Genomic DNA, 21,502 nt, shown 5'->3' on the forward strand with positions numbered 1-21,502 from the left:
AAGCGGGAGCATTGTGCGCAGGGTCAGGGATTAGAGCAGCGCTAATTGCCGCTTCTGCAGAGGTGAGATGCAGGTAGCTACGGAAAGAACATAAACTTTGAGCAGAGGTGGCTCGAGGGGTGCACGCCCGCAGGCTCACACGTGTGCCTTCCTGCCCCAGCGCGAGATGCAAGGGGACCTGTGTGCAGAGTGCTTAGTGCTGGCAGGGAGTTCACCTTCCACACTGAAAAAGCAACCCCAGAGCGTCCCCCGACAGAATGCCCCGAGCAGAGCCCCCAGGGCTCCCGGCTGTGCCGTCGAGGCGTTCCTGGGGGGCCTTGAGGCCCTCGGTCCCTGCCGGGGAGGAGGCTGGTGCGGCCGGGCGGGCGCTCTGCGCCGGCCTGCGGGTGCTGCCCGGTCCCCGGGCTCTGCTGGTGCGCTGGCCCAGAGCGGTGCTGCCCTCCAGCAGAGCCGCCGTACGGTCCCGAGAGGCTTTGACGGTGAAGGAGCCACCAAACTCCACACGGTTTGCTTTTACCTGCAGGCCCCGGAGCTGGGAGAAGAGGAAAAAACCCAAAGCAAAGGCGGTGTAGCGGAAGAGCAAGGCGCAGGACCAAAAGCTGCGGAGAGGTATGGTACAAACAGAGCGAGGAGGGAGGCGAGGGCAGCTCTAGCTCCTGATGACTCTCCTGTCCTGTCCGCCCCTGCTCTGCTCTGGTCGCTGTAACCTGTGCAGGTGTCCCCTGCAGAACCCCCCGAGATGCTGCAGCTTCCCACAGGGTCTTTCCCGCTAAACCTCTCGCTTCTCCTGCCACCTCCTTAGCCCTGTCTCAGCAGATTTCAGCTTCGTTTCAGCTTCTGGCTGGGTAGGCAGCAAAACTCCTGTCCTTCATTTCCTTGCAAGTGCCCCAGCTGTGGAGCTGCTTCTGTTTCCCTTACAGCTCTCTGACTTTTCTCCGCGGCTGTGGAAGTCGTGCCCTCGCCAAGATGGCCTGAACCTGTTCATATTGTGTGTTGCGCCCTGTGGCATTTAACCACGGGAGGTTTAGCCACTGGCCGTTGCCCAACAACAGAGCTTTCTGGCTCTGAGCCAGCCCCAGTCTCGGTGACCGCCGGTCCCACTGGGCTGCCAGCTCCTCGCCGGGCAGAGCCTGGAGCTGGAGGCTCCCGGGAGCAGCCTGGTGCCCGGTGCCGGGGGCAGAGGGTCCAGCCACAGGCCGAACAGTTCCTTCCATAGAGGGCCCAGAGCAGGTCGCTGGCTGAGCGGGGGCAAGCCCTAGGCTGTTTGATACCCTGCTGGGTGGACACGGCGCTCTGGAGCGCCCCGGCTGTTACCCCAGAGCAACGCTGGCTTCCAGACCCTTAGTTTCTGTGAGGACTCGACTCTCTAGGGGAGCTATTTTCAGCCTGCGTGTGGCGATTTGTTTAAAGCAGTTGAAACGCTGTGCTGAGCAGTGAGCTCCCTGCTCTCCAGAGCCCCTCCCCTGCGAGAGCTGCCGCCTGTGGCATTTAGAGATGAATCGTGTCAAAACTCTTAGCCTCCGCACAGAGTTACACGTACTCTGGGGCACTGGGAACCAAGAAGCTGTTGCCTGTGCCAGGAAAACTTGTGAACAGGAGAAGCTGCAGTCCATCTTAATGACTGGCTGCGTGCCCTTGGGATTTGCAGCCTTGCTCGTAGAGGAGCTGTTCCTGTGAAGGTCCCCGAAAACGCGTTCTGCCCGCAGGAATTGTCTCCTTATCGCTTGGTACCTGCTTCCCAGCTGTGCATCCTCTCTCCCTCTCTGCCTGTAAGGGTAGCTCGTGCTTGCCTCATCTCTCTACTCTGCACTTCCACCACAAAGTAGGACTGTAGATGTGAACACGCCTGCCAGGATTTCCCTCTGTCATTTGGACAGCGGTGTGAGTGTTGCTAACAGGGCTGGTGAATCTGGGGGAAGGTCTCTAAGGACCTGGAAGGAGAGTGGGATATTCCAGGGAAGGGATTCAGCCCTTCGAGTCTGGTGGCCCTTGAATCCTCGGCTGCCTGTTGGTCTGGCAGGGCCTGAGGGGGTGGGAGGGCTCTGGAGCTTTGCTGTGCCCTCGGCAGCCCGGTGCTGGGCAGACGGGTGCCGCTGGCAAGTGTGGCTCAGCGTTCCCCGGAGCAGCCGCACGGCCCAGCCCGTCTTCTCTCTGTCTTGCCATCTCGGACTCCGAGGCGTGCTAATCTGGTCTTTTTTATCTCTTTTATGCTGCAAAGGGAGAGGGATCGAAGTGCCTGTGAAACACCAGAAGAGAAGAGTTTAATTACAGAAAGGCTCAGTCTGGAGGAGATCGTGGCCTGGGAGCCGGAGGAGGAATCGCTGGATAGCCAGATCGATCTGGAGGAGCTTGCTGCCCCGCAGAAAGTGTAAGGGCTTCCTCTCGGTCCCCGGTGCCGTAAGCGTAACAGCTTTCGTCCTTTTGGTCCCCTTGGTGGCGTGTGGAGGTGGTGTGTGAAGGCGGCGCCCCGGGAGATGCGGTTTGGTGGGCACGGCGCCGCTCGAACATCTCCGTGTGCAGACGCAAGCAGCTGCTCCGCGGGCGCGTGCCAAGCCGGGCGTCTGTGCCGGGGAGGGTGAGAACAGCAGCTCTGCCCCTGGGGCCCGTGGCACAGGACTCCGTGGGATGCAGAAAGGGCCGTCGGCTTTGTGCTTGGAAAAGCCTCCTTCTCGCCGCTGTGGCGGACGAGGCTGCCGGCGCTCGCCCTCCCTCGGGGAGCGCTTTCGCGCGGATCCTGAGCTCCCTCGCTGCGCGGGGCTGCGACCGGGGGCGACGGCGCAAACCCCACAAACCGCCCCACTTCTGCTGTCGCTGCGGGCATCGGCTGCTTTGCGATAATAGGGTCAGAGCGCAGGATGGCAGAGCTCAGGTTCCCTGCCCAAGCCGGTGGGCTGTTGCCGTGCTAAATTGATGGTCTTTGCAGTTACGTCCCCGCAGTCCCACTGCGACAGACGATCTCAGGAGAGGTGATTGTGCTGGCTTTGCTCTCCGTGTCAAATGACAGATCAGCAGATGCAATTGGAGCAAATAGGCAGCGCGTCTCTCAGGACAAAGTGGTGGAGAAGCAACCTTTGATGTGGAGAGCAGCACAGATCTCCCTTTTTAGGAGCTGTGTTGTGTCAATGTGCGTGTGTCGGCTGGGTCTCTTTTTAAGTAAGAACTGGGGCAAAAGGAGGGACGTGATGCAAGGGTGGAAGTGGCTGAATTGCCTTGCAGGGCAGGCTGATCAACGCCACCTTCCGCAGGCATCGCCGCACTTGGCCCAGAGCATGTAGCGTCACGGGGCAGTGCTAGCGAAGCAGGATTTTTCCAGAACCCGGCTATTCTTGCCTCTGTCTCTCACTCTTTTTGCTAGTGGCTGCCTAAGTGACCTTTTTTCTTTTGACTCGAGGCTAAATTACCGGGGCTGTTACTTCCCTGATTCCTGGCAGAACAGCAGTCCCTCCGCCTAACGCTAGCCGGCTCAGAGCACGATGAGACCTTGCTGCTCCAGCTTCGACTAGCGAAGAAGAAAAACCTTTTTGCTAGGCTGATCTTCATTTTCCCCTCCTTCCCCTTCAGCTTCTCTCAGACCCTGCTCTCTGTCGGAAAAAACTTAATGAGAGACAGATTGGGTTTGAGTTTTTGGAGCGCTTAGGGCTTTCTGTTACCTAGAGCTGGCAAACTCCCAGCACGCTTTGGACGGCAATTGCGGACAAATACCTGGTCCGTCAGCAGCGCGCTGCCGACCCCTGGGCTGAGAACAGGTACCGACTGCATCTGCTGCTGTGCCCGGCGGCTCTAGCCAGGGTTTCTAGCTGCTAGATCCTTCACCAGGGGAGAGCGTGTTGCCCTTGCGGGCTGCTCTAGCGAGCCAAACCAAGGGGTGTTCGGGGCCCGAGTGCTGTGTTCAGTGATTGATGTGATTTATTGTTTGGGGGGATGTTGCTGTTCCTTTCATGTTCCTCAGTTTCTGTCACCCTTTGGCCAAAGATGCTCTCCCTTTCCGGTAGGCAACCCGAGATTGAAATTGAACGTGAGGGGTCCTTCAGCCAGTCTAGTGAAGAATACCTGGGCGAAATAGCCAAGGAGCTGGAGGGGGAGCTCAAGCAGGAGAAAACGCATTTCTGGCAAGCAAAGAAGGAGGCAATTCGGAAATTACAGGAGGAGATGAAGCAGCAGGAGGAGGAGGAAGCCAGAAAGCTTCCCCAGCAAAAAGAACAATCCCTCAGGTACGTTCCTTTTTCCCTCCATCTCCCTCGTGTTTCTCCTCCGAGCCTTTCCTAGCTGCGATCTCGTTGCCGGTGGCCACGGGCTCGTGCTGTTAGAGCCCACCTTGGGAGTGGTGCTGTTGTGTGGAGCTGTGGGCTTTCGGGGAGGAGGACACGGGGCTCCCTGCCTGGCACAGAGAGCGCTGCGCGTGTCGGGAGGAGCAGCGGTGTGCTGGCAGAGCTGCGAGGAGGGACGCCGCGTGCTGGGGAAAGCGCTCTGCGGTGCCGACGAGAGCAGCTGCCCCCCTCCCCGGGCTGAGCGGGATTCGCTGCACCCGCAGCCTTCAGAGCTCCGAACCGGCCTCTGATGGTTAACCGGGGAAAAGCTTCCCGGTCAGCACTGGGAGCTTTGCCCCCTGGCAGACGGTCAAATCCGGGGCTCAGTGGTAGTAACAGGACTGGAAATTGGAGCAGGAGAGGAGATGAGGTTACCCCGGAGGAAGTAGCTGGAACTCGGGTACTGCCCGTTTTACAGAGGGACTTCCAGCCCGGACTTTGAGGACTAGGGCATGGATGTCTGTGTGAAACCCAGCCGGCGTGTGAAGGTGGAATAGCAGTCCAGGGGGCAGAACAGCACCAGGGCCTGTGTGCTCTGCCTGGGGGGGTTTCTCTCCAGACTTGTATTTTATTTCAGGTGGCCTTGATACTTAGGTTCTGAGCATGCTGAGCCAGCCAGAAACGGTATCTTGGCATGAAATGCTCTGGGAATGCTGTCTTGGGTGCAAAGGCAGACACAGAAATCACCCCTCAGGGAAAAATGCCTATGTGGTAATAAAGCCGTAGTGAAAAGGGTGTCACAGGGCAACAGGGAGCTTACAGACACACTAATGTGTCCAGGTACCTTGGCTGGGAGCCTGCTTTCATGTAACAGGAGTTGATTTCATTTACCTGGGGGGAAAAAAAAAAAAGCCCAAGGGCCATCCCTGATGCTATAGTGCACTTCAAAGGTGTGTGCAGCGTGTGATGCTCAGGGGCTGCCTCTCCCGCCCCAGCAGCCGGGTTCAGAGGTGAGGAGGAGAATTAATGGTCCGGCGCCCTGAGTGCAGCCAGTGGAGCAGCCTGTAGGCCTTGGAGGTGATCTGAAGATATTAAAGCCTCCTGAACCTGTTTTGTTTTGTTTTGTTTAGTTTTTCTGGCTGCTCATCTCTCAGGACTCCAAGAGAAGATGTGGCAAAGGCTGCCGAGGAGGAAGAGTCGCGTATGCGGAAGGAAGAAACCGAGAGGCTCTCAAAGCTGCGAGCCAAAATCACCTCGGAGACCGAGGCTGAGATGGAGAAGATGAGGTGAAAAGCTTTGCTGCCGCCCCTGGGGACGTAAGCTGTGGTGGGCTGGGAGGGCAGCGCAGGTCCTGGCCCTGGAGCTGGCGCGGGCGGTGCCCTGCCGTGGCGCCGCAGTGCTGGCTGCTTTGCTCTTTATTTCCAAGGCCTCGGTTGAGCTCTCGCGAGTCTGGGGGGGGTTTCTCAGTTTCTTCTGGCCTGCACGTCCTACCCCTTCGCAGCGTCTTCTCTCGGCTCTGGTTCCTGAAGGGAGTCCGGGGGTAAAGTGCCGAGCTCTGACTTGTCTCCGGCTGTTGTCGTTGCAAACCCAGGGCGGAGCACGAGGTGACGCTGCGGAAGCTCCGAGGGGAGTGGGAATCCCAGCAGGCGGCGGAGAAGGAGAGCCTGGAGCGGCAGCAGCGGCTGCTTCTGGAGAAAATGAAGGTGGAAATGAAGGAAGCCCAGCAGAGAGAGATGACTGGGCTGGAACAAGAGAAGGAACAATTCCTGCGTGAGCTCAAGGAGAGACTGGACGGGGAGAAGAAGAAGGTGAGCTCTTGATTGCCAGGTTGGGCCAGGCCCACGCTGGTCGCCCTGACCTGGCTCGCCTTGCGGTGCCCGAGTGTCGGGATGAAGTAACACCTGCGTGTGCTTCGGTGATGCCCCCCTGAAAACCCCGAGGAAAGGTGCGAGGCGTGCCCTTAGAGGCGCGGCTGAGGTGGGGAGGAGTACTCCCTCAGTTCTTACACCCATGATTAAATAGCAATAAATGGCCACGCTGCCTCCGAGGAAAAGAGGAGGATCGCTGTGTGTCTCTGCCAAGCTAAAGCAAGCCGTCTCCTCACCTCAGAATAGCTCTTTGGCTGCTGCTGTGGTCCTCCAGAGAGCCTGGGGAGCTCCCGAGCGGAGGCAGCTCACAGTCCTTGCAGCACAGTGCCACTGAGATCCGCTGAGATCCCCCGGGAGGGAAAGCACGGAGAGAGGAAAGGCGTAATCCAGTTTGAAAGGGGTTTGCCGTTGTGCTGTTTTGGTGCTTATGGAGAGACGTTGACTGCAAATGCATCTTGTAGAGCGTGTCCCCACACATAGAGGTTTTCCAGCAGACTGTTTTGCTCATGTTCCTGTAGGCAGCGGAAGAGCTAGAGAAACGGTTTGCAGCTGAGCTCCAGCAGCTGAAGTCTGTGGAAGAAGAGAAGCATCATAAGGTAAGAGGTGGTGTCCTTAGAATGTAACTCGTCGATTTCCCACGCTGTCACCAAAGGTGGCCGGGGAGGGTGGCGTTCATTTTTTTTTTCCGCTTCCTAAATGTGGCTCTGGTCTGGCTCAGCACTTGGACGTGCTCCAAGTAGGGGGTGGTGAGACTGCACACGCTGGTCTTTGCCACGCTGCTCGCTCTCCGTGGGAGGGCACCGCATGGATCCTGTCAGGAGGGTGACAAGTCTCTGTGGGTGGCTTTCACGGCAGGTCATTTCCAGCCTGCAAACCCAGCTAGCAGAGGCACGGCGGAGAGAGGAGGCTCAGCTGCGCGAAGACTTGCGGAGAGCCGAGCAGAAAGCGCAGCAAAAGGCCCAAGTCGCGGAGTACGAACGCGAGGCAAGTGCTCCCCTCGGCTTGCTGCGGGTCCTGCACCCCCTCTCCCTGGGGCTGAGCTGAGGCCCCGAGGCCGCGTCCCCTGCCCAGGGGTGGCAGCGGTGCCCCGGGGGAAAGGGCACCCCTGTGGCATCTGGCCCCGCCGGGGCGCTTGCCTTGGGCTACCCCGGCCTGATCCTGCGCGCGTGGCACCGCGACCGCCCGTCCTCCCGCTCCCGTGAGGGGCTGCGCTCCGGGGGCCCCGCGCCGCGGGGCTGCGGGTCACAGAAACATCTTGTCACGTCGTCCCCGCAGCTCAGCGAGCTAATGAGGGAGAAGCGCCAGGACGTGGAAAAAGACCACGAGAGGAGAATGGAGAGGATGAAGGAGGAGCACCAGGAGGCCCTGGCGCGGATTCGGGATCAGTACGAGGAGGAGGTACTGTGCGGGGAGCCGCGGAGCCGGGGGGTGACTGCGGCGGCTCGGTCGGGCCGCACCCGGGCTGGCACTGCTGCCTGCCCAGCTGCCTGTCCCAGCTGCTCCCAGAACTGGGAGTCTCCTCCCTTCTCGGGGAACTGGGCACTGTTGCCATGCTGTGAAGTGAGTTTAGCCTGGGGTTGTAGGGATAAGCTGTCAAAATACTCCCCGTGCAGGCAACTTCCACATGCATCTGTCAGCTTCAGTACGAGAGAAGATTGTTCACATTTTTGCAGGTGTCCCTTCTGGAAAGCCTGCTGCCTCCCATTTTTGGCAGCAGTGTGTGAAAAAACCTTAGTTTCGTGGGCTGTTTTTTCTTTCCCAAGCCTCTCCCATAAGGATGTCCCTGCAAGCCAGAGGTTTGAATCTGCTGAGTTTGGAGCGTGCTCAGGAGCTGCTGCGGGATGGGCAGCGTGTCCTGTGTGCTCGTGCTGGCTTGCTGGAGAACCCTGTGCTCCACTCAGACGCTTTTCTTGTTTGTGTTTTGCAACAAGCAGGAGAGGAAGCAAAGAGCAGAGCTGCTGGAAGGCCTGCGAAGCGAGGGGGCGCGTCTCCGGCAGCTTCACGAAGCGGAGGCGAAGGCTCTGCAGGTGGAGCTGGACGAGCGGCTCGCTGCGCTGCAGCTCAGGCACAGGGAGAAGGTGAGGAGAACGCTTTGCCTGGCGAATCCTCCTGACTTGGCTGCCTGGGGACAGCCTGGGGACCGTGACGCCCCAAGGCGCCTGCCCCCCTCTCCGGCCGGGGTGACAAGCGGCAGGTCACGCTCGCCCTGTTTTTGTGGTTCCTCCTGGTGGCAGAGCTCTGCCTGGTGGCTTGAGCCGTTCTCTCTCTAACTCAGCCTCTCTCTGCAGGAAAGAGAACTCCAGGATTTGGAGAAGGAGCTGGAAATGCGCACAGAGAACATCAAAGCCGGATCAGCGCAGCTCCTTAGCCAGGTGAGTCAGCCCTGTGGGGCTCACAGAGGTGTCTTAGCCGGTGCTGCTCCTCTGCCTGCTTCCTCCTGGGCTCAGCCAGGACTTTGGGAGGGAAAACTTCCATCACAGGCCAGAGCAGGGCTCAGCGTTCCTGGCCGTACAGCCTCCTGGATGGTGTTTGCCGGGACAGTCAGTGCTCGGGGTTTGCTCGGGGTTTGCTCAGGGCTTTGGGAGATGGCAAGTGGCTGTAGGAGTGATGGAGGGATCTTAAAAGCCTTTCAAGGTGGCAGGTTCTGCTCAGCATCACTTTGGATTTCAGTCAGTCCCTTCCTGATTTCCCTCCTCCCTGCTGCCGTGGAAGGGGAACGTGTGCTGCTGGATCTTGGGCAGCGCAGCGAGAGAGGGAAGCGCTCCAGATGCTCCTGTGGAGCTGGCAAAAATCGCTGGCTGATGTTCTCGCCTGCCAGATCTCTTAAGTCCTGGCCTGTGCCAAGGGCTGTAGATAACCTTGCTTCTGGCAGCCCGCCCTTTCCAAGCAGCACCGGAGTGAGGAAGTAAAAAGGTGGAGAAATGCTGGAGGCAACCAGAGGCTTGACCAAAGCAGGGACCTGCAGAAATGGCCACGTGCCGTGGGTGCTCTCGCAGCTGAGCAGGAAGGGGTGTTCTTCCCCCAGGAATGCAAATATTCCCCGCTCCTCACTTGAAGCCCAATAAAGGGATGAGAACTTGAGTGTGTGGGGGGCAACAAAGCAAAACCGAGCACGATCCTTAGGCGTTTTGAAACAGTTTTGAGACTTAGGCCTGACCTGTGCCCTTCAAACGCTGTTCAGCATCAGCTGTCTCCTCGCTCTGCCACTCCCCTGCTTTCTCGTCTGGTTACAGGAGGAGTCTCTGAGGAAGAAAAGGCAGCAGCTGCTGGATGAGGACAGACAGGCTGAGCTGGAAAGAGATGTATGTATGCCTTAGCTCTGGAGAGGTGCTGTGCTGCTGCTGGGGGTGAGGGCAGTGCACTAGAATGAGGGCTTTAAAAAAGCAGACTGTTACTTCTGGAGTCCGTCCTGCTGAGAGTTTGCTTAGCTCTGGGCTGTCTCTCAAAAGAAGAGACAGTCCTGTTCCTGCAGGATTGGAGTGCGTACCTGCAGCGCTGGGACCTCCTGTGAACTGTGCCGGCCGCCAGCTCTCTCACATCGTGTGCCTTTTATTTTGGTGTTGGGGAGATTACTGGGAGGGATTTTTTGGTTTTCTTCTAAAAAGCTGCTTTGGTTCTCAGCTCCAGCTAGAGGAGAGCAGGAAGGAGCACACCAGCCTCCTCGAGTCCACCCGGCAGCTGCGTAGGTCTCTGGAGGAGCTGCAGGACCAGAAGGCTGAGCTGGAGGCCCAGGTGGACTTGTTAGAGACCCGAAGCCAGAGGCTGCAGAAGCGCATCAGGTGTGTGCATGAGAAACTTCCTCTAATACAGAAAGATCTGCCCTACGCCCCGAACAGAAACCTCTCTGGCCCAGGCTGGACCCCTCCCGTAGCTCCAAGCTGCTTGTGTGCTGATCCACGTTCCTCCAGAATTCTAATGGTGGTTTTACGGCCTGTCGGGGGCATGGAGGCCCCGGGGTCCTTCTCCAGACCTGTTAATAACTCGCTGCGTAAATTCATCCCTTGGCCTCTGCTTGTCAGGTTCAGTTATTTGTCTTCCCAACGTCCGTCCCGCCAGGTTAATAAGAGAGGGCACTCTTGCCTTGAGAGGGGCACTGAAATGCCAAGAAAAGGTTTTGCTCGGATAGCTGAGCTGCCGGGTGAGGGGGTGAGGCTGTTCGCTGCCCAGGCAGGGGTCCTGCGCAGACCCAGTGCTGGGGGCTCGCGCATCTCCGGCCCTTTCCCCTCCCGGAGACCGGAGGCCGCTTCGGACACCGCTGCAGGCAGAGCAGCGGGGACCTGGGCCCGTGGTCTAACCGAGTGCTGCTGCTGTCGCCTCTTCTCGTGGCAGTGAGCTGGAGGCAGCTGTCAGGAGCAAACAGGAGACTCTGAAAGAACTGGAGGCAGAAGAAAGCGTGGAACCTCCAAGAGGGAAAGCTGAGCTCCAGGTGGAAGACCTGAGAGAAACTCTTCAAGCTGTGAGTAAAGCGTTTGCCTCGTGAGAGCTGAGGCTGTAACTCCTTCAAGAACCCCAGCTTTTGTTCCGTCCGTGTGAACTCCTTGCAGATGCAGCGCTGCATTTTCCTTTCCTGGGGCACATCAGTGAGTTCAGTAGTGGTTGTGGATTTCTGTCTGTTGTTGCTGGGGGGAAAGGAGTGTGGGATACTTGAGTGCCCTTGGAGTCCAAGGCGGGGCTCGAGTCAGGGATAGAAATGTCTGTTACTCTTCCAAAGTCACATAAAGAACATCCCTGGCACGGGTTTGGGACCGGGGCAGCACCATGGTGATGGCATTCCGAATTTTTACTTTGAGACGGATTCTTACAGGGTCCCGGGGTTCTGTTTCCCATACGTAGTTCTTAGTTTTTGAAATGTTTCATCTCCTCAGCACTCCTCCAGAGAACGTGCTTCCCCACGCTCCCAAAGCCATGAGAACAGGGACCTGCAGTTTGATCAGTGAGTATCTGTGCCCCCGCTGCCTCTGCAGAACGGTTTGGCTTGGGTTTTACGAGCCGGGGGTTTTGGGGTTTACGCACGTGATGCGTTTTGGGGGGGGTGCTGCGTGAGGCTTGCGGCGTGGCACAGAAAGCCAGGAGGTTCCCCGTCTCTCTGTAGTGTCAGGAGCTTCATCTCCGCGGAAGGGATCTCCCTCAGGAGCGCCAAGGAGTTCCTGGTGCGCCAGGCCCGCTCCATGAAGAAGAGGCACGCGGCGCTGCGAGCTGCCAAGCAGCAGTGGCGCCAGGAGCTGCAGAAAGCCCGGGAGGCGGCGCAGGATCCCGACGGCTCCCAGCTCCTGGACAGCACGCGCAAGAACCTGGAAGAGGTGAGGCCCCGAGCGCTGCCTGCGTTCAGGCCTGGGGCGTCGCGGCCGTGGGCTGCCCAGGGGTCGGCTCCTGGCTGTGGGCAGCAGCCGCAGGCAGCTGCGGGGCTTCGGCCCTGCTGGGAGCGGCAGGTGTGGCCCATGGCCCACGCAGTGTCACACACCGGGGCGGTTCCAGGTCTGCTTGGCTGCGGTGCAGCCCGCCCTCGGCAGCTCGCTGGATTGCAGGAACCTGATGGACACTTGGGGCTCTTGGGATCTTAAAAAGGGAGAAGGGATCTGGCCGAGGAGAACGGGATCGCGCGTCCCGCAAACCCCGTCACGTTTTCTCAGAGGAGAGGAAGTGGCAGGCGTCCATCCCGTCGGGAGGTGGGAGGGGATTTTTTCCCTCTCGCTTGGGAAGGGGTCCTCGAGCCCTGGTCAGCCCCGCTGACACGCCAGCCGGGGCAGGGCCGGGCATCCTTCCCTTCCCTGACCGCAGCAAGCGCTCGTCTTGGCAGAACCAAAGCTGCTGACCCTGTTGGACGCAGGGTCTGGACGTGCAACCTCCTTGTCCTTGGGGTGAACTCTCTTTGCGGCTCGTGCTCTGCCCTCTCCACACTCCCCTTTCTGTGCTCTCGGAGACCTGGGAGCAGTTTCCCTCCTGCGGCCTGACATCCCGTGCTGAGTAGAAGTGGGATAATGAAAGTCGCCCTAACCACCACCATCGAATATTTCCTGTCGTTCCTGTTTAATTTTCCTCCGTGGCTGGGCTGTTTTTGCAGGAGGCGAAGCAGCTGGAGAAGATGAAGTCGGCTATGTGGAAAGGGCAGGCGCTGCTGCAGAAGAAAGAGGAGAAGCTGAGCCAGCTGGAGTCCTCGCTGCTGGAGGAGGTAACGGCCAGCGCCACCAGCACTGCGCTCGCCCTGCCCGCAGCTCGTGGCCCCTGCCCTGGGCCGGAGCCTCTGCGGGGCCTTTGGTGCCCGCGAGGGCTGTTTAGCTGGTGGCCAAAGACACGTTTGCCAGCGCAGTGGGTTTTAGAAACACATTTTCTGAGAGCAGAACAGTGTCGGTCTGAGACCGGGGGGGAAGGCTGGTCACAGGTGGAGGGAGAGGAGGACAAACCTCACGGCCCTGGGGCCCCTGGGGTTCACTGGGGCTGCAGCCAGCACCACAAACCGGGGCTGGGCCTCGGCATGGAGCCTCCCTCCGCGGCGGCAGCTTGTCGGGCACGGACGGGCTTGGGTGGGGGAACGCTGCTGAGTGCCCGGGCTCGGCAGAACCTTGCTAGCGCAGAGACGGAGTGCTGTGGGCGCGATAGGCTGAAGTACCCCACAGTATAAACCAAAACCTCGCAGCAGAGCGGGTAGGTGGCTCATTAACGGTCTGGGTCTTGCTCAAGATGGCAAATACTCTGCCTCCCCTCTGCTCGTGACACCGGGGCTCGCTGTTAGGCGTGTGGCTGCCGAAAGCAGCCGGGAAAAGCCGCACGGTTTGAGCCTGGAGAAGACAAGGGCGGGTCGCCCCGTGTGAGCGAGGATGAGCCTGGTTTCCTGGCCCAGGCCAGCCCTGGAACCCGTGCGGCTCCGCCTGGGACCACGCGGCCTTAGGCAGGTGCAAGAGCACGAGACCTCTGACAGCCAAGCCCTTGTCCTTGGTGCAAAGAGGGAACCCAGCCCCTGCAAGAGTTCTGAGGCTTATTTAAAGGACAAAATACTTCAGCTCCTGCCTAGAGCAGCCTGTGCATGTGGCTGTTAGATCTGGCCTCGAGTGCACACGCGTGCTTCCTCCAGAGAGCAAGCAGTCTCTCCACTTTCAGGCGTTGCTGTGGGCCCTGAGGGTGGCCGTGCCTTGGCTCGCCTGCGCCCCTCCGGGCACTCCGGCCCGCGCAGAGCAGCCGTCGGCTGTTCCTCTGGCTTCGGGGGCAGAGCAGCAGGTTTCATTTGCGTCGTCTTCCCTCTTTTGACCAGCTTTCGGAGGAAGATATGCTGAAGAGAGCTGCGTTCAAGAAGATGGCGACTTTTGACCTCAGCAGCTCTGAGGACACCGACAGCATGTCCAGTGTAGATCTGCACCAGCCCAGCTGTAAGTGCCGGCCGGGCCGGTGCGCTGCGCCAGGGGCTAACGCCTCAGCCCTCCTCCTGGCCTCCCCTCTCGCCCCTCCTGTGCTCACCCGGGCTCTTGGGTGTCCGAGGCAGCTCTGCTGCCCAGGACTGGCACTGCTCCCTGCATAACATTTGATTGGAAAAACTTATGGCCTGCTTGCAGTGGCGGCTGAGGGCTGGAATCTGCGAGGGAACTCGCCTTTTAAATCTCTGCCGTTGTTTTGAGAGTGGAAAGGAAAGTCTGGCCTCAGCTCTTCCCTCTGCTGTTGCAGAGCTGTATGCTCCTCTGCAGGTGCCTGGGCTTCCTTCTCCTCACCTCTCTGGCAGGAGATGCTGCTGCCCTTCCCTGTGCTTTTTCCTTTGCCTTCAGCTGCCTGTAAGCGGAGCTGTGCAGGGGGCAAGAAGGGCTTCCCCCAGACAGCCGGGAGGCAGGAGCCTTGCCTTGCTTGCAGGAAGGCTGGCAAGGCTCGAGCTGACCGAAAGCCGAGAAAGCTTCCCTGTGGCACCAGACGGACGAGCTGTCCCGTCTGGGGTGGTCTCTCTGACCCTGACCAGTAAAAATTCTGCGGGCACACGTGAAACTTCAGGGCTTTCTCTCGCCATAAGATGGGAGCCCGTGTATCAGCACGGTCCTGTTGGTCCGACACCGGCCAGGCCCGTGGCCTCGGGAGCTTTGCTGCTTAGGAGCACGGGAAGGGCACCGGGCGTCCTGCTGCAGTGGGACTGTTGGGGTGAAGCCTGATTTCCTGGGGGGCCTCGGCGGGAGGGGGGCAGTCTTGGAGGGGTTTCCCATTCGCGGGGGATTCTGTCAGGCTGGCGGCTGTACGGCGCAGGGCACAGCAGAACCCAGAGGGCTGGAGCTGTACCCGATGTGATCTGCTGGGCCCCTTCTTGCAGCCCTGGAGGATCTTGTCCCCCGCTTTGTGCCCCAGCAGCCTCAAGGCACAAATCCCCGGTGTCAGTCTGCCTCTGCATCCCCCTTCGCACGGATCAGTCGGGCTCGGCTCGGAGCGTAACCCAGGGAGGAAAGCGGGTCTCCTGCCAGCGCGGCAGCGTCTCCCCGGCCCTCCCACTGATCCCTTCTTCTCTTCTCTCCCACCAGTTGATTTGAGAACCAATTTACAGCCTGCCCTCCCGGTGGACAAGATCCAGCGCTTGACAAAATCAGTGCAGGACATCTCTAATGACCTCAGGGGGGTCCTCGACATCCTGGGCTCGCTGAACAATTGCCAGTCCCCGCTCCTCAGCTCGACGCCCTGCGACAGCGTCCCTCTTTCTACGTACACCTCCTTGGCAGGAGTGGGGGCCGGGGGGTCCCTGGGGGCCCCCGCTGGGCTGTCTCTGTTGGACCAGAGGCCCTGGAGCACTGGGCTGAGCTCTGGGCGCTCTGTTCCAGCGGGACAGTCAGCAGACAGCATCCTGGCCGAGAAATATCGCAGGTATTTCCCAGGTAAGTCCTGTCCTTAATCCATCCCCTTGCTTGCCTGCGGCTTCGGATTTCCCAGCCCTGCACGTTCTAACCGTCTCGCCGTCCCAGTGCTGCTACGGCCAGATCCGCTGGTGCGGCTGATGGCAAGGGTGCTAATGAGATGAGGGATGAGCACCTCATTCCAGGACAGGCAGCATCTGGCTGATCTTGTCATCCTGCTTCGGGAGCTGTTCAGCCTTTAATATGCATCCCGGAAAGCAGTTGTTACTACAGGAGGGAGCAAAAGAGCTTCACTGGAAGCCTCCCGTGGACTGCAGCGAGGGTTCACCATCTCCGTGCCCTTAACCCCCGTGCCCTTGGCAGGTGGCTGAGCTTGTCGGGACGGTGTGTCTGTAGTGCAGGCAGGCAAATGCACCCAGACATACAGGCTTGATTTGGGGGTGCCTGTGTTTAACATCTGTTTCCTAGGGGGGCTGCCGTTGCTCAGTGGAAGTTCCAAGCCTCTGGACAACAAGCTGGGATACGTTTCTGCAGAGTAAGTGTCTTGTTCCTTGAGCTGTCGTGTCACTGCGCTGCTTTTATTTCTCTGCGATGATTTACGGGTCGCGTATCTTGGAACAAGCAGATAACAAAATCGTAAGCTACCTACCAAGCAGACAGGTTGGATACAGTTAGTTGTTCCGTGCCACGTGCTCGGTGGTTCCTCGCAGCCACATCACGGCTGTGCTGATAACCCTGGCCCCAGGACGGGGCTCTGGGGTGCTGGGGAAGGGGGCGGCAGCCTGGGAGCGGGCGGCTGCTGCAGCTTTTCTCTGCGCTGGGGCTGGGCAGAGGACGCTGAGCGAAGAGGAGGTCGCGTTTCCTGAGCCGTGGCTCTTGCTGCAGCAGCCCATCGCTTTCCCAGCTCTGGGGTCGTTTCTGCTCGGACCAGGCCTCGCTTTTTCCCACTTGTGCTGTCTCTTTCTCTCTCGTGCGTGACAGGGAGCAAATACGGCTCTTGCAGCGCTCCCGGTCCCAGAGGCGAGAGTCGGCCAAGATGAGCATTCAGAGCCTGATTGAGAGCAGCAAGAAGTGGCTGGAAGACTTCAAGAGGGATCCAAAAGTGTATCCTTTGCCTGGCTCTGGTCTTTAATTGCACTCCAGCCTCCTGCAGCAGGAAGGTGGAGACAGCAGGAGGCGAGCGAATTGGGAGCACTGAAGCACTGAACAGCAATTTTGAAGCCTTAGCCTCTATTTTAGTGTCTGGTTCTGCAAAGGAATACGGTGTTTAGCAGTTAGAGCATGAGTGACCTGTTTGCTCTTCTCTGAGCTGTACTTGACTGGAAAGGTCTCTTCCCTTTCCCCGGCTGCGCTGTGAAGCTTTTCAGTGCTGCGACTCAGCCATCGGAGCTGGAAGTGTGAGAGTTGCCAAAACTGAGGCAAAGAGTGCGGAATGGCGGGGGCAGAGGGAAGGCAGGGGGCTCAGCCTGGCTTTGGGGGTCACTGGCAGAGCCCCGGGCGCAGCGGGGTCCCGGGGCGGTCCCTGGAGCAGCCCGAGGCGCGCGAGCGGCGGGTCCGCAGCCAGGGTGCCGGGGACACGGGGACCTGGCACGTGGGGCGGCCGCGCGGCCGGGCGGGGGGGTCTGGGGCTCCCGGCGGAGCTCTCCCTCCGGCTCTCTTGGGAGGCCTCTGGTAGCACGTGGCCGGAGCGAAGGAGCGAGGCCTCGCCGCGCTGTTAGCGGGGACGTTGCCGGGCTCGTGGCGTAACAGCGTCACGCAGCGTGCGCTGGCATTAGCAGCAAATCCCTCGGGGCTCCGATGGCGCGTGCTGTCCTGAGCACGGTGCTCCGCTGAGTTCCCTAATCCCCCTTTCATTCCGTCGGCCTTGGGTGCAGCGGGCTAAAGCGCCTGCCCTGCCCGCTGCCCGCGCTCAGCGGGCTCGTTCCTCGTGTAAGTCCGGCTTTTCCTTCACTCGGCTGCCAGCTGTCTCCTCTCAGGTGCGCAGAAGCTGCCTGCCAGCAGCCCCAGCCTGCTGCAGCTCGGCCTGGATGAAAACAGAGAAATTAAAGTCTACCGTTACTGAAAGAAGGGAGCGGCAGGCCCGGGCAGTCTCCCCGGGGACACGCCGAGTTTCAGCAGTGCCCAGCCATCGCCACGCCGTCCTGCGTTCTGCCTTGAAACAGTCTGTGCTCAGGAGAGTGGAGGGAGGAGGAAGTGAACTTCCCGGGTGGATTCTTCTAATCCTCAAATATGTCCCAATAAACTTTATAGACTCTTTAGTCCAGTGGTGAAATATCAGGGCTCCAATAAATCAGCAGTGTTCTCATGAGTATTCCAGTGATGGTCAGGCAGAGCTGTGACTCACGGAGGACTTTGAGTAACTGGTCAGGGGGGAGGATGTGAATCCAGCCGAGACTCTGCTCGAGGGAACGCGTCAGGAGCTGAGCCCACGCCGCTGCCCGCAAGTGCTTCATTGCAGGTGGGCCGAGTCGTCCGGCCGCTGGCGCGTGGGAGCAGGGGAGAACCGGCGGCGAGATGGCTGCTGCGTCTGGGGACGGCACCGGGGAGCGGCAGACCCTGCTCTCGGGACACGTTCCTCTCGCTGCCGCCAACCCTTTCTGTGTGCAGCTGGGGAGCCGCCTGTCCCCCGAGGAGCCGCTGCCGTAGCTCGTGTACCAGCCCCTGCCCTGGCAGATCCAGCGCGTGTCGCAGAGCCGCCGCACCAGCCGCGACAGCGAGGTAGGGCTGGGGCTTGGCTGCCCCCCCGAGCCAAACGGGCTGGGGCCGGCGGGGAGACTCCTCTCTTTCCCTTGAAAGACGGAAAATAGAGTAGTGCCAGGAGGCAGGATAAGCTACAGAATGTACGCATTTGTCAACAAGTTCAAGGTTATTTTTCGGGATAAAAATCGCGGACCTGACCTCCCCGGTGCTGCAGGGCCACGGTGGGGCTGGAGTGGAGGAACCGAGCCCGGCGGGTCTGGTTCCACGTGGGCTGGAAACGCAGGTCGGGGGAGGCCTGTGCCGAGGGACTTCCCCGGGTGCTCCCAGCATGTCTCTTGGAGCTCATTTTTGATACAAAGCTCTCGTCTGCTTCTCCTTGGAGGACGGTTCACAGACGTGCATGAGTTCATTGGTGCTCTGTAGTGCCCTTTGAGGGGACGGCAGTATTTTGAGGTTTCCTGAAGGGAAGGGGCAGTGGCAGCTTGCTGAGGCCAGCCCAGCTGGCCGCAAAGGGACTGTTCTTCCCCCCTCTGCCTGAGATACAACTAACTCTGTTGTATTTTTCTCTACCTTTCTAGAAAGGCAGGAGCTCTCGGCAGAACAGCACCTACTCGATTTCTGGAGAGAAAGGTGAGTATGGGGTAGGGGAAGCTCCTGACTGTGACCATGGGATGCAGTGGGAGAGTGGCACTGCAGTACCCAGACCCCTCTTGGCCTCTTTCTTCTTCCAAAAAACCCTCTCTGACAGCATTAAGGGGTATTTTAGAAGTCAGCCTTGTGAGAGGGAAGCCTGCTCAGCTTGCTCTCCAGCCTGCTGGCTGTACTGTATTTGGGGTTGTTTCCCCTCGGGGGGCAGGTGCCCTTGTTGCCACCCCCGGGAGGGCAGGTGAGTGCAGACAGGACAGCCAGATGAGCGTTAAAACCTGTGGAATCAGGGAGTGGAGGCCCCACGGCTGAATATACCCCAGCACACGTGTGTGTGTGTGTGCAAATCCCTGCCTCCCCCTTGCCCCGAAACCTGCGTCACGGCATCCCGTGGCTCACTGGCCCCCAAGCAGCCCCCCCTGCTTATTGGCTGGGCAGAACCCCCTGGAGTTGTGGTGGAAAATCCCCCTTGCCTCCTCCTCCTCGCTCTTGGCTCCGACTCTGCCCCCCCGAGCGCTCAGCAAAGACGATTTGAGCGCTTCTATTCTCAGCGCAGCCGGACGAAGGCGTGAGGGGACGCGGTGCTCGGGCAGCGACCGGGGGGGCTGAGCTCGGCCGCTCCTCCGTGACAGGGCGGGAGCTCCGGCCGGCCTGGCCGCTGTTCCGGGGGCTTTGCTGCCCCACGAGCAGGTGACGGTGCCCAGGGTGCCCGGGCTGGTGCGGCAGCGGGGCGTCACACCCGGGCCTGGCCGCCCCGAGCGCCTTCGGCAGGCGGAGTCCTGCGGCGCCGCAGCTCCCCAGCCACGCTTGGGTGTTGCAGTGGGCAGGATTTACAGCCGACTTGTATCTTGTTAAGCAGGGCAGGAGGGAGCCGATTCCCAGCGTGGACTCTTTTTATGTATCTTTTTACTTTGCAGTTTCTTTTAGGAGGTGAATAAAAACGGGTTCAGGTGACAGCGGTGAGTTTATGCAGCAGCATCTGGCGCCAGGATTTCTGATGGCTGCTCGGGGGGTGCTTAGCAGTGACACGCTGGCTTAAAGGAGCACCACTGAGTGGCTTTGGTTCAGTTCCCGTTGAATTTCACAATCCTTCCCCAATGCCACATTAAGCGTGAGGTGGGGAGGGCTCCCATTTGTCAGCGTGAGAGCTTTATTGCCGTACAGTGCCGGGCTCTTTTTGGAGTCTTATTTGTGTGTGTGAAAGTAAGTGAGCATCATCCTTGGTGATTCAACGTGGGGAAGCGGCGGTCTTTGGGGAGTAAAGCTGGGTAAATAGAGGGCTTAGCGCTGCCGGGGAGCCTGGGCTGCTCTTTGCCTCCCGTTCCCTGCTCCGGCCCCCTCTGCCCCGGAGATGCCCCCCGGGAGCCGGTGGGGCCGTGGCTCCCTGCCGTGGTTTCACGCTGTGGACTCTGCAGGCTCTTTCCCCTCCACGGGGGGGGGACGCCCTCCTGTCTGTGTTCACTGCAGGGAGCCCGGGGGTCGGTGTGAGCCCACGGGGGGTGAGGCCAGAGCCCTGTCCCGCTCCGCGGGGCCTGTCCAGGGCCGCCGGCACCGCCCAGGCTGACCGCAGCGCTCGGTTCTCGTCCCAGGGAACGTGGCCCCCGAAGCCGGCTGCGAGGGGAAGTTCTTCAGCGATCCTGAGAAGGCGGCCGTCCCCATCCAGACCCACTTCGGGAGGTACCAGCAGCAGAAGCAGGGGAAGAAGTGACGTGTTGGCCGGCCGTGCCCTGCACCGCGCCCTGCACCGTCCCCCGTTTTGTCTGGTCTGTACCCCGGAGAGATTTGCCGCCGTGGTGCCTGCGAACCCGCTCCTGCTCCGTAGCTCCTGGCGCGTGTGCAGCTGCAGACCCTCGGGTGTTGGTGGCTGCTCAGTGTCAGATCTCTTTCCCGCTCGGTCCTTCCCCGGCAGCGGCGCCCACAGGCCGGGGTGCAGCGGCTGAGGGGCTGTTCGCTGGGAGCGGGGCAGCGTCTGGGGGCCTCTCCGGCCTGGCAGCTGCAGCTGATGGCAACTGTGGCTGGTGGCTGCCCAGCTGGGGCTCACTTTGCCCGGCAACAGCCTCCCCTGTGCCCCCGGCTCCACTCTGCCTCTGGAGCTGGGGGGAGGGCTGCTCCTGGCCCCTGCCCCGGCCGGCCGGCCGGCCGGCTCGCCGAGCTGCCGAGCTGTGGCTAGTGGCCAGGGGCTGGCCCAGAGCGGGGTGTCGCCGAGGGGACGTGCTGCAGGCAGCCGAGGGAGCAGGAGCGAAGCCGTGCGTCGATCTTCCTTTTCTTGGGGAGAGCTGCTTGGGGGGCCCCGGTTCCGGAGCTGGGCTGGGACTCCAGCTCCCGCGGCTGCATGTGGCGAGGGCGAACCCCCTCTGTTCCGCTTGGGCAGAGCCAAGCAGAGACCTGCTCCCTGGCTGGATTGTTGGGTTTTAACACCCATGTTTGAGTGCTGACTTTTGGAGGGTGCAGGGTTCTCGAGAGAGGGACTGTGAAGCTCTGGGCCGGCGGAGGCACGGGCGGTTTGGAGTGAGGGGGCAGGTGAGGGGGTGCTGGGGCGCGGCGGGCGCCCACCGGAGCTCCGCTGCCCCTTTGCTGGGTCTGATGCCGGGTTTTCTGCGCGGAGCTGCTGGGCTGGGCCCCTCAGCCCTCTCCGGCCACAACCGCCCTCAGCCCTCCCGACGGGGGCTCCGTGCCCGTCTGCCCCGGCAGGTGCCGGCGTTTGGCGTGGGGCTCCTGCCTGCGCCCGGTGGCTGCCGGTCGTGCCCGGTGCTGCTGGTGGCTCTGCTGGGGCCGGCTGGGGCCGTCGCTGTGCGGGTGTCGGAGCCCGGCGGGGTTGGGGACCGGGGGGTGCTGGGGGGGCGCGCTGGGTGCTGGAAATCGGGGCCGTGTTAAGCTGTGCGCGGCCAGGCTTTGTCGCTGCTGGGGAAGGGGAGGTGGAGAATTCCTGCTAAAATGCAGAAGGGAACCTGTACCAGGCCGTTACAATAAAGTGTATTAATCCGCGTAAATCTGTTGTTCTTTTTATCCCGCTACCGCGCTCCCTCTCACAGCTGAGCGCGCACTTGCCTTGTCTCGCCTCTTCTATCCCCAGCGGGGGGCTGGCGGCTCAGGGGCGCTGTGGGGGTGCCCGGCAGTGACACCGCCGCGGCCTGGGGCTGGCGCTGGGCTCAGTGCGGGGTGAAGGTTTCGAGCTCTGAGGAGCGCTGAGCTGCTCTGGAAATCCGGAGCGGCGGGGCCCGGCCCGGGGCGG

The 21,502-nt window shown here is 60.6% G+C and overlaps 1 protein-coding gene across 4 annotated transcripts in view; it reads left to right on the forward strand.

Moving 5' to 3' along the window:
• The window catches only part of LOC141970765 (centrosomal protein of 164 kDa-like), a 29,749-nt gene extending 8,489 nt beyond the window's left edge, over positions 1-21,260 (forward strand). For 2 of the 4 annotated variants that reach the window (XM_074927599.1, XM_074927602.1), the window contains 23 exons: positions 524-609; positions 2,219-2,368; positions 3,993-4,211; positions 5,378-5,533; positions 5,839-6,055; positions 6,634-6,711; positions 6,971-7,099; positions 7,391-7,513; positions 8,050-8,193; positions 8,404-8,487; positions 9,349-9,417; positions 9,737-9,894; positions 10,445-10,571; positions 10,981-11,048; positions 11,208-11,415; positions 12,177-12,284; positions 13,362-13,476; positions 14,599-14,946; positions 15,394-15,460; positions 15,907-16,029; positions 16,888-17,643; positions 18,204-18,255; positions 19,860-21,260. In XM_074927599.1, coding sequence (XP_074783700.1) covers positions 524-609; positions 2,219-2,368; positions 3,993-4,211; positions 5,378-5,533; positions 5,839-6,055; positions 6,634-6,711; positions 6,971-7,099; positions 7,391-7,513; positions 8,050-8,193; positions 8,404-8,487; positions 9,349-9,417; positions 9,737-9,894; positions 10,445-10,571; positions 10,981-11,048; positions 11,208-11,415; positions 12,177-12,284; positions 13,362-13,476; positions 14,599-14,946; positions 15,394-15,460; positions 15,907-16,029; positions 16,888-16,987 — 2,877 coding nt within the window. In that variant the 3' untranslated portion in view covers positions 16,988-17,643; positions 18,204-18,255; positions 19,860-21,260. Of the gene's footprint in view, positions 1-523; positions 610-2,218; positions 2,369-3,992; positions 4,212-5,377; positions 5,534-5,838; positions 6,056-6,633; positions 6,712-6,970; positions 7,100-7,390; positions 7,514-8,049; positions 8,194-8,403; positions 8,488-9,348; positions 9,419-9,716; positions 9,895-10,444; positions 10,572-10,980; positions 11,049-11,207; positions 11,416-12,176; positions 12,285-13,361; positions 13,477-14,598; positions 14,947-15,393; positions 15,461-15,906; positions 16,030-16,887; positions 17,644-18,203; positions 18,256-19,859 lie in introns of all 4 variants that reach the window. The other 2 variants (XM_074927600.1, XM_074927601.1) reach the window with 2 other exon arrangements.
• The last annotated feature ends 242 nt before the right edge of the window (positions 21,261-21,502 follow it).

The sequence above is a fragment of the Athene noctua genome, chromosome 26 (genome assembly GCF_965140245.1).
Source record: "Athene noctua chromosome 26, bAthNoc1.hap1.1, whole genome shotgun sequence".
Lineage (NCBI taxonomy): Eukaryota > Metazoa > Chordata > Aves > Strigiformes > Strigidae > Athene > Athene noctua.